General features: G+C 37.6%; 2 protein-coding genes across 5 annotated transcripts in view; one reads left to right on the forward strand and one right to left on the reverse strand.

Moving 5' to 3' along the window:
* On the forward strand, window positions 1-12,800 carry casd1 (CAS1 domain containing 1). 2 transcript variants are annotated; one of them, XM_017694983.2, is made up of 18 exons: window positions 1-172; window positions 3,491-3,587; window positions 3,683-3,803; window positions 4,112-4,156; window positions 4,266-4,328; window positions 4,419-4,463; window positions 4,552-4,675; window positions 4,757-4,971; window positions 5,070-5,492; window positions 6,037-6,126; window positions 6,225-6,344; window positions 6,475-6,631; window positions 6,740-6,819; window positions 6,935-7,036; window positions 7,287-7,427; window positions 7,505-7,582; window positions 9,671-9,763; window positions 9,875-12,800. In XM_017694983.2, the coding sequence occupies exons 1-18, from the start codon at window positions 40-42 to the stop codon at window positions 10,136-10,138; spliced, it is 2,391 nt and encodes a 796-aa protein (XP_017550472.1). In that variant the 5' UTR covers window positions 1-39; the 3' UTR covers window positions 10,139-12,800. The 2 variants fall into 2 exon arrangements, with proteins under 2 accessions (XP_017550472.1, XP_017550462.1); XM_017694973.2 differs by having other exon boundaries at window positions 8-172; window positions 3,479-3,587.
* sgce (sarcoglycan, epsilon) overlaps window positions 12,510-16,699 on the reverse strand; it is a 23,345-nt gene continuing 19,155 nt past the window's right edge. For 2 of the 3 annotated variants that reach the window (XM_017695006.2, XM_037535422.1), the window contains 3 exons: window positions 14,795-14,838; window positions 14,238-14,275; window positions 12,510-14,142 (listed from right to left, as the gene is read on the reverse strand). In XM_017695006.2, the coding sequence (XP_017550495.1) occupies window positions 14,092-14,142; window positions 14,238-14,275; window positions 14,795-14,838 (133 nt within the window). In that variant the 3' untranslated portion in view covers window positions 12,510-14,091. The remainder of the gene's footprint in view (window positions 14,143-14,237; window positions 14,276-14,794; window positions 14,839-16,699) is intronic. The other variant, XM_037535423.1, reaches the window with a different exon arrangement.

Below are 16,699 nucleotides of genomic sequence, written 5' to 3' on the forward strand. Positions count from 1 at the left end.
GCAGCACGTCTATCTGCTTGTTGTCATGGAGGAGCCAAGATGGCGGTCCTGGCCTACAGCCTAGGCAAACGGGAGATAAATCAGTATTTCAGCATCAAAAATGCCAAATTACTCTCTCTCGTCGCTGTCATTCTCCTCACGGTGGTCCACTCCGCCACTCGATATTATGGAGGTGAGTTTAAAGAGCTCTTCCCTGCAGTCTTTTCTGCCTAACCGTAGCGTTAGCGTGCTCGCTAGTCTAGTGCAGCTCCGTGTCCTGCAGGGAAAGACAGTCAGGTGTCACTTAGCTAGCTGTGATACACAAAGCAGACTGCTATCGGTAGAGAACCTCGCGCTGCACACGTCGACTTAGCATTTGAAGTGTGGGCTGAATTGGAAAAGTATGTTTCACAGGAAGGCGAGACTAGCCAGCTTAGCTGGTGTTACATACCACAGACAGCGCAGTACATTAATCAACTACCGGCGAGTGTTGCTGTCACAGGAATGTGCAGCTAAGCTAATCAGCTAGCTGTTGGAATAATTGGGCTCGTTAAGCGCTTCGCAGCAGCCGCTGCATTAGCAGTGCTTGGTTTACATGTTTACACTTGTGTATATGGAAACCTAGCTAAGCTTAGCTGAGTTGGCATTTTTTTAATCAACATTCATCTAAACTGTTCACACCATTCCCGTGTCATGTTGTAGCTGATGTTTAGTAAAGTCCTTGTAATTACCTAGCTACCTACCGACCGTTAGGCGTTCAGCCGCTTCTTTGCATCATCCACTCTGTGGTTATGGTGGTTAATGGTTAGCTAACTGAATCTAGATGTACTGAGCTGAATGTAAATGTCCCGTGTCTCATCTCTCCAACACTGTGTGGTCCAAGCATCATGACATCGTTGGGACATTCGTTACTGCAACATATTACGTTGTAGTTACAGTGCTGTGTTGTTCCCACACACATAAAGGTGTCTGCAGAACTTAGAACACGTTCTAATCTTGAAGGTAACACAGGTTCGGTGATGGAGCCAAATTATATGTGAATATGTGCTACACTTGGTGATTTAAGTTGTGACATCTTATAAATGAAGCTTTTCTCATCAGTATTGCGATTTGCAAGAAACATTTTTATATAATTTATGTAATAATAATTACATTTGTTATAAAAATTAAACTACTATGGTCTCTAGCGTGAAACATCTTAAAGGGGAACTCCACCAGATTTTCTAAAGTTCCACATAAATGATGAGAATGTAGACAGTCGTTTAGAGTGGTTTGGAGTGATATGCTTTGTTCTACCGAGTCAGAATTGTCCACAGTGGTGGTGATAGGATAGCTTCCTCACAGAAGTTTATGCACAAAATGGTTATGAATATGTTGTCTGATGCCTGAGACATGGCTTTACAATAGTTTGGTGATAAAGTTTTGTCCTAAAACATCTTGTTAATCCATTTTCTAATCTATTAATGGAGGAGGGGTACATGCAAGGCATTGTGAGACAAAATAGTAGATGTTCTGCTATTTTACCATCGTCAGCGTTACATATAAAACTTGGAAGACGTGTATGTTTACAGGTGGTTTTGGATAGTTAATAAGTGGCTATATTTGTGCTGTAGACATGGTGTTTCCTGGACACTATCACTACCACTACGTTTTTGTGAAAGTTTAAATGTAAATGTATAGCTTCGATTTTATTGCTTAAACATTTACAACCCCAATTCCAATGAACTTGGGAGGTTGTGTAAAACATAAATAAAAACAGAATACGATGATTTGCAAATCCTTTTCAACCTATATTCAATTGAATACACTACAAAGACAAGATATTTAATGTTCAAACGGATAAACTTAATTGTTTTTTGCAAATATTCACTCATTTTGAATTTGATGCCTGCAACACGTTCCAAAGAAGTTGGTACAGGGGCGTGTTTACTACTGTGTTACATCACCTTTCCTTTTAACAACACTCAATAAGAGTTTGGGAACTGAGGACACTAATTGTTGAAGCTTTGTAGGTGGAATTCTTTCTCATTCTTACTTGATGTACAGCTTCAGTTGCTCAACAGTCGGGGGTCTCCGTTGTCATATTTTGCGCTTCATAATGCGCCACACATTTTCAATGGGAGACAGGTCTGGACTGCAGGCAGGCCAGTCTAGTACCCGCACTCTTTTACTACGAAGCCACGCTGCTGTAACATGTGCAGAATGTGGCTTGGCATTGTCTTGCTGAAATAAGCAGGACGTCCCTGAAAAAGACGTTGTTTGGATGGCAGCATATGTTGCTCCAAAACCTGTATGTACCTTTCAGCATTAATGGTGCCTTCACAGATGTGCAAGTTACCCAGGCCATGGGCACTAACACACCCCCATACCATTGGCTTTTGAACTTTGAGCTGATAACAATCCAGACAGTACTTTTCCTCTTTGGCCCGGAGGACACGAAGTCCATGATTTCCAAAAACAATTTGAAATGTGGACTCGTCAGACCACAGGACACTTTTCCACTTGGCGTCAGTCCATCTCAGATGAGCTCAGGCCCAGAGAAGCCAGCAGCATTTCTGGGTTTTGTTGATATATGGCTTTCATAGTTTCAGAGTTTTAACTTGCACTTGTAGATGGAGCAACAAACTGTGTTCACTGACAATGGTTTTCTGAAGTGTTCCTGAGCCCATGTGGGAATATCCATTACAGAATGATGTCGGTTTTTAATGCAGTGCCGCCTGAGGGATCAAAGGTTTTCTGCCTTACTGCTTACTTGCAGAGATTTCTCCTGATTCTCTGATGATATTATGGACTGTAGATGATGAAATCCCTAAATTCCTTGCAGTTGCACATTGAAAAACATTGATCTTAAACTGACTATTTGCTCATGCAGTTGCTTACAAAGTGGTGAACCTCGCCCCATCCTTGCTTGTGAATGACTGAGCCTTTCAGGGATTCTCCCTTTATACCCAATCATGACACTTACCTGTTTCCAATTAACCTGGTCACCTGTGGAATGTTCCAAAGAGGTGTTTTTTGAGCATTCCTCAACTTTCCCAGTCTTTTGTTGACCCTGTCCCAAATTCTTTGGAACGTGTTGCAGGCATCAAATTCAAAATGAGTGAATATTTGCAAGAAACAATAAAGTTCATCCGTTTGAACATTAAATGTCTTGTTTTTATAGTGTATTCAATTGAATATAGATTGAAAGGGATTTGCAAATCATTGTATTCTGTTTTTATTTATGTTTTACACAATGTCCCAACTTCATTGGAATTGGGGTTGTAAGATAAATACTTACAATGTTTTCTCAACTGGCCACATATCAAGTGGTTGTAACATATAATTAAGTGTAGGATATCATTCACAATTGCAGTGTCTGTGATTTGAAAATGGCCCTTTTTTTTTTTTTTTTTAAATAGTGATTTTTAAATTGCAGTTTTATTTAATATAAAAGCAAGAACTTGTTCAGCCATATATATATATATGTTCAGAGATGTCTATTCATGTTTAAACAAAGTTTCCTGTTCAGGCGGGGACACATGTGACTGGCTCCTATCCAGTGGACGGTTCCTAGGGAACAGTGTGTGGCAGCCGTATGGATGCATGATGCACAAGTACAAAAGCATGTGAGTCAAACCAATTACACTGTAAGATCATATACCCTGGCATATGGCAGGTAGGAATAGCATTTGAAAGTTTAAAATGTTTTTTTTCTCCTTAGTGAAGCAAAGACATGCCTCAACAATAAGAGAATAGCATTTATAGGTGATTCCAGAATTCGGCAGCTCTTCTATGCCTTCATCAAAATTATCAACCCTGACACAAAGGAAGATGGGAACAAGGTTTGTGTCCCCTGTATTTACTGATATTCTGAATAAATTTCTTTTTTGTGGTGGTAGTTTGTATGTTACTGTAATTATCCATAAGTGATAATGGGCACTTGTTAAGAACTTAAAAAATAATATTTACAATTAAAAAAAAAAAAAAACACACACACATTGTTCTAAGATGCCTGACTCCACAGAGAAAATGATGGCTATTTTTTAGTTATCTTTGTTTTGAGAGACTAAACATGCTTAAAGATAATGAGTGGCTTTGCTGTGTTCATGATGATTGTTTCTAATTGTTTCTTTTTTGATTACCCTGGCAGCATGAAAACATTCCCTTTGCAGACAGAGAGTCTTCTGTGAATGTGGTGAGTTTTTTCATATATTAGCTTTTCCAGTAGGGGGTAAAAGACAGGAACAAGTCACAAGACGTTCTGAGTGAAGGATGGTAACATAGTCTCTTTTGTTGTTTTATAGGACTTCTTGTGGTATGCAGAAGTGAATAATTCCATGAAGGAGCAGGTGACAGCCTGGGTAGAGGTAAAGACAAACTGATTGTATGAGCAATCCTGATTCTTTGTGGTGTATCTTATATAATTTCTCAATATTTCTGATCACTCTTTACCTCAGAGGCCCTTTAACAAACCAGATGTCATAATCATTGGCGCTGCCACTGTAAGTATAAATCCCAATGAATAAATATTATGGCAGTATGTCCTGTTGCTCTAAATTATACAAAGTTTTGCATGTTGTATTCGCACAGTGGTCCATCAAACTGCACAGTGGCAGCAGTGAGACGCTCCTTCAATACAAAGCCAATCTCACATCTATAGCAGCACCACTGGAGAAACTAACTGAGCACAGTGAAGTCTATTGGGTCTTACAAGGTATGTCTCAAACATAGAAAGACAGGAAGCTTGAAAATTGCCGCAAAAAACAAAAGTGATTTTTTTGGGTTTTGCTTTTAGATCCTGTGTATGAGGAGCTGCTGAGTGAGAATCGTAAGATGATCACGAATGAGCAGATAGACCAGTATAATGCAGCAGCAGTCAGTGCACTTAACAACAGCAAGAGGAACTCCAAGGCCAGGGTGAAGTTCTTGGAAGCCTCTCGGCAGGCTGCCATGGAGACCGTCGCCCAATCGGTGGATGGCCTGCACCTCCCTGAGAGCACAAGGAATGTGGTAGGTCATTAGTCCAGACTCTTTCCTGCTTGAAATGCTTTTTTGTGGCTATGTTATCAGTCAGGTAATTTGGACTGGTTATAATGTTCTTTCGTCAGGGTGCCATGGTTCTAATGAACTCCATATGCAACAAAATCCTGAAGCCCATCGATGGCTCATGCTGTCAAAGTGTTCCTCCGCTGAGCATCCTACAGAAACTGGCTGCTGGACTCTTCTTAACAGCTGGCATCTGCTTCCTGGTCCTCCATGCACTAGGCTACAGCAAACATCGTAAGTGCAGGCCGGTTTCTGATGTGGAGAGTGGAGAAGAGAAGAAGCCTCCTATTGCTGCAGTTCCGCTCAACCTAAAGGAAGCATTACTGTCAGCATGCAAGATGGGTCTTATCATGCTGTACTTCTACCTGTGCGACAGAGCAGACATTTTCATGAAGGAGCAAAAGTTCTACACACACTCTACCTTTTTCATCCCACTCATCTACATATTTGTGCTGGGCATCTTCTACAATGAAAACAGCAAAGAGGTAGTGTTTTGTCTTAATTGAATCGTCTTAAACTAAAAGAGATCTTTTTCTTGTGAAACTGACCTAGTTTGACATTTTACACTGTTAAAAATATTTGGTAAAGAATGAGATCTGTACAATTTCCCTCTTACTTCAAATATAGATGGTCATCTAGGACATATCTTGAAGCTACAAGGCTAATGTAGATACCAGTTCATAGTTATAGCCCACCAGTTGTGCAAACCCCAGCATTGTGCAAACTGCATAAAATCATCACATACTCGCCTTTAACCACATTTTGTTGTTTCGTAATCCTAAATAGACTTGCTTCTGTGGTTTCTGGCACTATATAACGTGCTGTTAGTCATAAAAATCAACGAAGTACATTGCATAGCAGCTGTTAGGAAGCTTAAGTTTTATGATACCTATGTTGATTTTCATAGAAATTTAAAGAAACTTAAGACACCAAACATATCTTGGCTAATTAACTACATTTGGGGTAAGGGGAAAATTAAGTGTAATTTTTTTTGGTTGTTTTGTTTTTTCATTCTGTTACGCCATCTAGGCCAAGCTGCTTAACAGAGAGCAAACTGATGAATGGAAGGGCTGGATGCAGCTGGTCATACTCATCTATCATATATCAGGAGCCAGTGCTGTAAGTTCTGTTATGGATATATTGACACTTAATGTTAATAACACATTATACTATGATCACCTCATCTCAATTTGCCTTTCTCTCTTTGTTCCCCACAGTTTATACCTGTCTATATGCATGTGAGGGTTCTAGTGGCAGCTTATCTGTTCCAGACAGGATATGGCCACTTCTCCTTCTTCTGGTTAAAGGGAGACTTTGGACTCTATAGAGTGTGCCAGGTATCTCCACCTTCCCTCTATAAGCCATTCTACACCCTAACTGTATACAGTAAAGCATTGACTTGTTGCTTTCACCTTAAATGTTGTGTAAACCAAAACCCACACTAATGATGATGTGACTCTGTTTTAGGTTCTCTTCAGACTTAATTTCCTGGTGGTTGTGCTCTGCTTGGTCATGGACAGGCCATACCAGTTCTACTACTTTGTGCCTCTGGTGACCTTTTGGTTTGTGGTCATCTATGCCACGATGGCTATGTGGCCACAAATTCTGCAGATAAAAGCCAATGGTAATGACTTAGATTGAAAATCAGATTCAGTATTTTGTGATTATTTGGTCTTAGTATTTGATACAAATAGCGCTATAGTATTGATTAAAAACATTTTTTTTATTACAGGTAACTGTTTCTGGCACCTGGCACTTTTATTGAAACTGTTGGGGTTACTTGTTTTTATTTGCTTTTTTGCATATTCACAGGTAGGTCCTTACAATCTTGACAATTATTCATATGAACTAAAATTTAAGAATGCAGACACATTTTTTTGACCTGCCTCACTTTACAACATGTAGTAAACTTGTTCACTTCTTCTAGGAATTCTTTGAGAGTGTTTTCTCTGTGTGGCCTCTTTCAAAGCTCTTTGAGTTGCAAGGAAGCATCCATGAGTGGTGGTTCAGATGGAAGCTAGACAGATTTGTAAGTGACGTGACTTTCCCTGCATGTGTATTTTTGTTAGAAGTGATTGCTCTGTAATATCTTGTTCTAACTAAACAACTTGTGCCCCATAAACAAAATTATTTATGACACGTTTGCATTGTAAAAATGTAATGTAGTCATATAATTGCCTTAGTCTTATTATTGGCTTAGACATTGGAGTAAATACAAAAATATTTTTATTAACGTGTCATAGTCATTCAGAGTCTGTTTATGCGTTCTTGAATTGCAGGCTGTGATCCACGGGATGCTGTTCGCCTGTGTTTACCTAGTATTGCAGAAATTTCAGATTCTGTCAGAGGGTAAAGGAGAGCCCATCTTCTCCAACAGAATTTCCAATTGCCTGCTTTTCATATCTGTGGTCTCTTTCATAGTAAGTAGACTGATAGAGTTTCATATCTGTTAGCCTCTTTAGAAGTCACTTTGTGTAACTTGCTTCTTTTCCTACAGACATATTCCATTTGGGCCAGTAGCTGTAAAAATAAGACTGAATGCAATGAGATGCATCCCTATATTTCAGTAGTGCAGGTATGTCCTCATCTTTCAGTTTTCGCATCTTTTCCTCTCTCTTTGGGACTCTCTCTTGGGACTTGGGACAAATAGGGTTTTAAATTAGAATTAACTTTGTTACTTGGTAACTAACATGAGACCTGTATGTGGGTTATGTAGTTTCAAAAAAATTTAAGTGTGGGTTCACATATGGATCCTTGTAGTTTAAGGAGTTAACTGCACTGTTAAAACGCAGGAAACCTTAAGTTTGTTAAAGAAATACTTTGTATACAATTTATTCAAGGGTCTCGATTCTTATCGACTTCCATCTGTTTCTTTTAGCAGGTAGTTTCGTTTCTGGTCTTTTGGGAAGTGTTTTAGGATATCATGTATTTTCGGACAAGCACACATTAAGATCCAGTGAATCCGAAGGATAGAGTGTCTTAATTTTAGAGTAAATGCTGGCATTCTAGTCTGCTGGTGTCTTTTTGCCAAGAGTGATGTTTATAAGATTCCTTAGTGTCACTTCATGCTCATTGCTGTACTCTACTGTTTACTTTGGAATAACTTTCAAAAGCACAACGTTGGAGAGTCTGTTTATTTAAGAGCATCCAGACAGCTCAGAACACATGTTAACAGCCAGGATGAGGAGGAGAAAAAAAAGTTGGTTTCTTACTCAAATTTCTTTCCACCTTAAATGATGCAGCAGTCGCAGTGGAACAGAATATTTGAATAAGAAGCCAATTTCATCAGAACTCCAAAGTCTAACAATTTGCTGATATTGCAAAAGCAACCTGACCTAAAAAAAGCACTGCAAGCGTGCATTTTTAAACTCACTTGTTGGTTAGTGTTAGTAGCTGACATCTTTGGTTAGCCAACTCAGGACAATAATGCTGCAACCACAACTATCGGTTTATTCCTTGCTGTAACTGTGTGTCAGACTTTGTGTGGTTCGTTGTTCTTCCTCATTGATCTGTATGATCTGGCCCTCAGTATCACCTCATCTCATTCACATTTGAAGATAATCTTTTATTAGTCCCACAACAGGGAAATTCAGTGAAACTACATGTATATAGAAAACATAAAAAATATATAAAAATAGTAAACCAAGCCAACAATTTCCAGTCAGGTTAGTGAAGTTAGCTGACTATGTTAAAGTAATCTATGTTGAAAGTCAAAAATGTAATTTTTAGAGAACATCTTTTATTATTCTTGGTATGTGTTGTATGTGCATACTCCTTTATAAAACGTAAAACGAAGTATTAGGAAGGTCCTCAAGAGTATGTGTGAAGTGCTTTCCATGTTTTGAAACAACCGTGATGCTAACTGGATGTGCTTTTCATCACCTTAGAAATATTGTGAGGGTTTAACCATTCTTGACTTGTGTGGAGAATGAGAAGCTTATTCATGCTTTTAGAATTAGTAGGGTGGACTAGTGTAATGCTTTTCTTTCTGGTATTCATTAATCCATTAAATGCATTAACAAGTTACAATTGATTCAAAGCATTGCTGTATGTATTCTTAGCAAGACCAAAAAGAGAGCTCTTTCCAAAACTCCCTCCACTGGTTACCCCTTAAGTTCAGAAATGATTTCAAAATGGATCGCTTTTAAATCTATTAGTGGGCTAGCTCCCAAATTTATGTTGGACATGATTCAGTTTTATTGAACCAAACAGATCCCTCTGCTCTGTGGCACTAATCTTCTTGTAGTGCAGTCTGGGGATATTTTTAAAAGTTATAATTTTACACCTCTTTTACGTCAATTCTTTTGTTTTCTTCCAGTATTATTTTTATAAAAAATTGTATTACATACTTAAGTACTATGATATTGTGCTTCATAGCTCTTCTTATTCTGGTGTTATTTTTATTATTTTTTTATTTATTTATTTTTCTAATTATTATTGTAATACTTTTATAGTTTTATTGTCTTAATTTGTTTTTAATTCATGTGTTTTTTTTTTTTTAACCTTTACATGGTCATAGATTTGTGTTCTCATTCCTTTTTTCTGTGTGTCAAGCACTTTGAATTATAAGTGCTTGTAGGAAAGGTGCTTTATAAATACAGCAATATGATTTGATTTCACATGCTTGAGCTTGCTTTTCACTGTGCTTTCTTTCTGCCTTCAGATTCTGGCATTTGTTCTAATCAGGAACATTCCCGGTTATGCCCGTTCCTTGTATAGCTCCTTTTTCGCGTGGTTTGGAAAAATCTCGCTAGAGGTAATCATCATGTATGATTAATGGGAATAGTTTCCGAATCAAATTCTTCAGCAGAAATAGGAATACTCATTTGCAGTTAAATTAAGCGTTTCTTTTTCCTTCCTCCTGCAGCTCTTCATCTGTCAATACCACATATGGCTGGCAGCAGACACCAAGGGCATCCTGGTCCTTATTCCTGGAAACCCCTCCCTTAACATCATCTTCAGCACCTTCATCTTTGTGTGTGTGGCTCATGAAATCTCACAGATCACCAATGACCTGGCCCAGGTGGCCATCCCTAAAGAGAACGGTGCTCTGATTAAGAGGATGCTGGCTGCAGTTGTCTTCTTTGGCCTCGTTCTCTTTCTGTCTAAGAGCAGGCAAGCTGGCTACTGAAGAACTACTGCCCATGTTGGATTGATAAATGAGTCTTGAGTGCATTGAATAATTTGAGCAAGAATTCTTGCGTATTGGTGGCACTGTGCTGTAATACTGAATTCAGATTGAGACTTTAATCTAGAGGAGAGGCCTGGAGCAAGGCCTGTGATGCAGTAAGGACTTACATGATGAAGCTTTGTTTACGATGAACTCCGATTTTATACAGGATGTGTGCTGTGGATGTAGAGCCACTTGCAAGCTACATCATGTCACACACACTGTTGTGACTGACAACTTCTTTTCGGAAGGGACTAAGACCGGCTCTGACATTGATAAAATGACCTGTCCTCCGTCCGTATGTCTTGTAGTACTTATTTGTCGTATGTACAGTATTTAATGATTTAAATTAAGTTTACTTTGTACAGGGGTATATTACTACCCCCTTTATGTTGTTTCTGGGTTGATTTTTTTTTTTTTTCCTTGTGTTCTTTATTTGTAAGGGTTGTACCCTTGACTGATGTGAACGGAATGTGAATGGAGTTTTACATTTCCCATTTCAAGTAGACAGTGCACCATATGCCAGCTCCATCTTTTGGAACTTCCACCAGTTACTAGCCAATTCATTTCAGTGTAAACAACCACTATTGTAAATGTACTTTGAGCATTTGCAGTTTTTAAATTGTGCTTTCAACAGTTCTTAGTTCTCCTGAGCTCCTGAACACAGGCAGTGCAGAGGTCACTGCATGTACTACTGAAAGAGACTGTCTTGAATTATCACACAATATACTTCTCTGCTATTTATTGTCAAAAAGGAAAATCTCTTTAACCAAGAAAAGTAACTTTGCTGTGGTGTTATAATCTTATAAACTGAAAATTGTCAATGTTGTTGTATGATGCAAGGCAGAGAAAGCAAAAAGTCTTGCTTGTGAGGGGATTCATGAGTGGACGATGAGTCTCATCATTGATGAGGGTCAAAAGGTAGCTTTTTTAATAAGAGGAATAGCCAACCTGTTTTGTATGTGTTTTGCTCTTATCTTTCAATTAAGTATGAAATGCTAAACAAACTAACTGTTGTATAGATCATTATCCCCTTACTGTTTATTGTTGCAGTGACTGGGATGCTTTCCCCACCATTTTAAAGCTATTAGCAGGGATGTTAGCTCTTCAGAGCTGCAGCCATGCTTTGAAATGTTTGTGCTTCTGTTCCTAATATCAGACCTGAAAAAAAATCACCTGAAGGGCAGCATTTTAAGGTCCTAAAGGCATCATGTACATTTGAAGGGTTTATGACCACTGGACTGAAAAATCCTGATATGGTGGAGTTGGATAGCAGTGTCGTAAAAGTTACGGAAAATATCTTAAATAATTAAGTGTTTATGGACTATAAATCTGACATACACATTCACATCCTCATGAAACCGTGAGCATGTTGTTTGTTCACAGATAGCAGTTTAAATAGCGCTCATTATGGTTTCAGAGCAGTAGTGGCATAGCCAATGCTTTGGTATTAAATTGGCTTTTTCAGTTGAATTAAGGCTGTATTCATCTGATCTAGTTTAAAATCTCTCTAATTGGTTTTATTCAGCTTGCCTGAGCTTTATGTAGGTCACACACAAGTGCTTGGAGATTGAAAAGTCTCTATGTATCCCAAACTGTAAATAGTTTTTGCATATTGTGCCACTGAGAAGTTACTAAGATCTTCATCATCCAAGAGCCACTGGCTTGAAATGTTGTGACTGACTTTAGGTACAAATATTCAGAGATTTGAAACTTGGAATGTTGTATCATAGCTTCTTTTCATCAATGTATTATTTTGATATTGCAGATTAAAACCATCTGCACTATTTTAGGGTCTACTTCCATTATAGGAAGACAAAGTCTTGTTAAAACTAAACAGGATCTTCTGTTGAAATAATACAATGGAACGGTGGCGTTTAAGCCAAACAGCAGCTTCAATTACACTTGATGAATTCAATCCGCTTCACTGCTATACTGAACCAACAGAGACATTTATCCTATTGTAAATGTTTGGATTTTATTTTTTTAAGACTTCTTTTGTGTGTATAAATCCAATGTTTTGTATAGTTTAGTTTGATCCTATTTAAAGAAACAATTCACCCCCCCCCTGCCCTCCCCATGCCTCAGTACCCTCAGTACACAGCTGATGTAAATAATTTGTTTTGTCCTGAAATGTGAAACCTATCTCTTACCAATTAAGAAATGATTTCATTATGTTGTGTAGTCATTACTGATGACAGACATCTTCCTGAACTTGTTTAGTGCTGCATTTTATGAGCAGGCTTGTATTAATTAACTTCTGGTGCATTCCCTTTGACACACATCAACACATTCTCAGTTTACACATGTAAACGCTCATGATACCAAGACATTTTTACATTGATAAGTTTATTAATTTATTTATCAAAAACATCTTTACTAATGTGTAATAACAAAATAAAGTTGCCTATTCAACAAATACTATGTGGTAACGTGAACAATGACAGGTCAGAAAATTTGATGAAATAGGGTTAACATTGCAATCTTGTCACATTTAAAGGACATTAAAGTTGATATTGTTGTCTTTGTTGACTGATGGTGAGGTTACACACATTATTAACAACTGAAATTGTTCAGTTACAATTAGTTAAAGACTTTCTATTCCACAATTATTGCTGTATGATCGGTTTTCAAAAATAATACAGTACTGTGCAGTTTTTATACTTAATTTACAGTCAAAATAGTGATTAAGTACAAGTTGTTCTTTTTTCAGCATCAGAAAAAAGTAAACACATTTAACATGAACTTACACAGACGCCTCAACATGTAAATATACTGAACAAAATAGAAACACAACACTTTTGGCATTTTCTTTAAACTTAAACCACACATCAAGAATTTCCACATCAGTATCTGGTGTGACCACTGCTTGCCTGTAGAAGTGGACCACGTTTCTAGAGAAAACAAAATCCTCAATAATATACTTTCCTATTATCTAATCTCTGAGAAAATATCCTGAAAAATGAACAATTTGTTTTTGACTGGAGGTTATATAAAGAGTGGTCTCTTGACTTCTGCACAGTACTGTATTATTAGCGAATATGAAATGTCATTTGAAATGCATTAGAATTTAATAAAAGCAAATGATGGGTCCTCTGTGCTGTAACTCAAAATCTGTTACTGATAGCCTTTAGCTTTATTAGCACGGTTGTAGGGTTGTTAGTTCTGTATCATTTCTCACTTTAGACTAAGCGTGATTCACCTTGTTTTAAAATGATTGTGCACTGTAACTGGGTCCCAGATATGACTGGTGGAATCTTTTTGCCTACATCCAGGATGAGGAACCCCAGTCCTGGAGTGATTCCTGCACATGATCTCCTTGTTTAAACACACCTGACTCAGTGAATCATCATTTTACTGCCAGGCTTAGTTTGACAAACAGAGATGTTTTGAGCAGTTACGCCCATTGGACTGCATTTTAATAGACATTAATACTGCCACCTGCAGTGCTGCAGTAAAATTAATGTACAAGCTCTTTAAAAGTACAATTTGGTTGCATCCTGTTTAAAAAAAGAAAGAAAGAAATAATACAAAGACAGAATAATACAATAATAAAAAGAAATGCCTTTTGGATGGATAGACATACAGTAATTACTACTTAACAGGGCTCCAACAACAAAAAGTCTGTTCTGGTCACCATGCCTCTTAAAAGTGTCTCTATAATTGGTGGACCCTTAACAAGTTTAAAAAAAGATTTTCAATATAAAATAAGACAGGATCTGATAAAGTTACTGAAAATACTCTCTTGTCAGTGTATTTATCATTACAACTCCAGGTGCTTTGTTTGAGCATGTTTAACTTGTACTGCACTCTGTTACACAAGTGAACAGGACCACAGAGCTAGCACATGCACACTTGGCACAAAATAGAAACATGAATACATGGGTGCAAAAAAACTAAGAGTGGAAATTCCATCACAAGTTCAGGGCTTCAGCCACTTTCCTCTCTTCAGGAATACCATTTACCTAGAAGGAAAACAAATGCAAACAGCCATTGAATATAAGAAAGTTCACAATTTAAGACACTTCACACAACTACATATAGGAGTGACAGTACTTGCCTCCAGTCTTCGAAATGTTGACATACAGTAATTACCTCCTTTGTTAGCAGTAAATGAATGAATAGTATGTTAGACAAGAGATTTGGAAAGAATCAACTACAGTTCACTAGTGTGCACACTGAGGCATACAAAAGTGCAATTACACAAGCCATGCGATTAAACAAGTAATAGTGCTTTGAATAACAAATGCTGAATTTGAAAGCAGTGAATAACTGAGCCTGCATAATCAATATTTCCCGTTCAATCTGTGCTCTCATGGCTATTGTGAGAAAGACCTATTCACTGCAAATGTGCCTTTCATGCACAGCCTGCTATGACAGCTATAAAGCAAATTCAGATGCAACTTGACTCAAGGCTGGTAAGCAGTCTTGTAAAAATTAATGCAACAATAAATAGCAATAAATGTAATATTTGACCTTTAGTTGAACATTTTTAAATATGTAAAAAAAGATACATCTCATGCAATATAATCTGCATGCAGCTCTACTCATGCATATGGGTACCATACAGTAACACAGCTTAGATCAAATTGCTGGCTGATAATAGTACATACTTACCTGAAGGCTGTTGCTGTGGTATCTGGATTTGATTTTGAAGATTTCTGTGAACAGAAAGGCAGCATTAATACGGCTAGGACGTCCATTTCACTGATGTCCGGCAATTCATAATACTCTGCCAATATCATTTTAAAATGCATTCTAAAAATAATTTGAGGTCCATGATTAAAGTAAACTTATAATCATCAAGGACCTTTTCATCTAGTTAGTACATGTCAAATTTATTATGATTCCTTGTGTATTTTTAAACGTTCCATCTGAGTGTTGATTACATCACCATGCACAGCAGTTGGGCAAAAATAATAATTGTTTTACTTCCCCCTTCTTCCTCTCCCCTTCCTAATACCCAGTTAAAATGCGAAGCAAGCTCAGAAACTTCCTGATACTGTGTCTCACTTAGAAATACATGCAGTCATTTGAATTAAAGTTCAAACAAAAGTTTGAACACCCCCGGTCAAATGATGTGAAATAAGTGAACACATTCTCTATCTGCCATTTTCCTGCAAATACTGGTGCAAATTTATAATTATTTTGCTGAATTAAACACATTTTTGTGGTCAAAGAATTAAATAAATAAATAAAACTCAATGATGCTAATATTACAGAAAGTTAGAAAAATGATCACATCTGAGTACTACGGTAATCTTATATAATTGTGCAGTTTTGGGCAAGGGAGGTACGAGGACCGAACCATCAGGGACAGTGGTGCATCTCCATCTTATTCTGGAGGAAGTACTTGCATAACAGAAAAATAAGTTAACAAGGGGTTCCAAGTGTAATAAATGTTTTTAACTGACCCACCAAGCCACCAAGAGTATATTTAATCTTCTCCAGGTGTATGTACAGCATGAGATTTTGCAGCCATTGCGCTGCCTTAGAGGTATGGATGACTTCCAATTTAGCAATTTAGAAGGATCTGCCTACGTGCTATCAATGACGCGAAAGCGATTATCTTCTGCTATCTAAGGGTAAGATTAATGATATGATCTGTAACTCCAAATACAGCAATTTCTTACTCCAATATATGCGATGGAGAACCTTAAATTGCAAGAGACTCAGTCGTGCGCACAAGGTCATTAACTCTGTAAAGCACTACTCCACCCATCTTCAGGGAGATCTCTACCCAGCTCTTTCTCCCATTTAACCTCTATTCTGTCTATGGAAGTGTTATTTATAGATAAAATTATTGAATAGGCATTGGAAATGAACCCTTTAATATTGGGTAAAATTTCTAACAGATAATCTACTTGTTTTTTCTGGGGGAGATCAGGGAATACCACACTATGAGCCCAATGAAAATGCCGGACCTGAAAATACCACCACAGATCCAACCAACCAAGACTGTACTTAGTCCTCAAAACAGGCAAAGATTCCATCCATGTATAGATCACCAAATTTAGTTAGTCCATTCTTCTGCCAGATTATAAAAGTTTGATGCAATTTAGCTGGAAGAAATGAATTATTGTTGCAAATAGGGCTTTGAATAAGCAGAGTCTGTCTAATTTTAAAGTGCTGTTTAAATTGAGCCCAAATTTTAAGGGTACCTATAACCACAGGGTTAGATGTGTAATTTGTTGCCTTAAATGGTAAATGAGATGTGGCCAAAGCATGTAATGAGGTCCCTTTGCAAGATTTAGACTCTAATTCACACAGTCATAATCCGGGGCCTGAATCCAGTAAATGACTTTATGTAAACTGGAAGCCCAATAGTAAAACATAAGGTTAGGTAATGCCAATCCTCCATTAATTTTAAGCCTTTGAAGAAGGTCCTTCCGAATCCTAGGTATCTTTCCATTCCAAATAAATCTTGAAATTAATTAGTCAATCTGCTTAAAAAAGGATTTGGATAAAAAGATAGAAAGGCATTGGGACAGATATAAAAATCTTGGAAGAACATTAATTTAA

Source organism: Pygocentrus nattereri, chromosome 27 (assembly GCF_015220715.1).
Source record: "Pygocentrus nattereri isolate fPygNat1 chromosome 27, fPygNat1.pri, whole genome shotgun sequence".
NCBI lineage: Eukaryota > Metazoa > Chordata > Actinopteri > Characiformes > Serrasalmidae > Pygocentrus > Pygocentrus nattereri.

Coding starts and splice junctions, on each gene's coding strand:
- casd1 (XM_017694973.2), top strand. CDS start 40: ATGGCGGTCCTGGCCTACAGCCTAGGCAAACGGGAGATAAATCAGTAT. Junction 5,493..6,036: donor ACAATGAAAACAGCAAAGAG/GTAGTGTTTTGT, acceptor TACGCCATCTAG/GCCAAGCTGCTTAACAGAGA. Junction 6,345..6,474: donor GACTCTATAGAGTGTGCCAG/GTATCTCCACCT, acceptor ACTCTGTTTTAG/GTTCTCTTCAGACTTAATTT.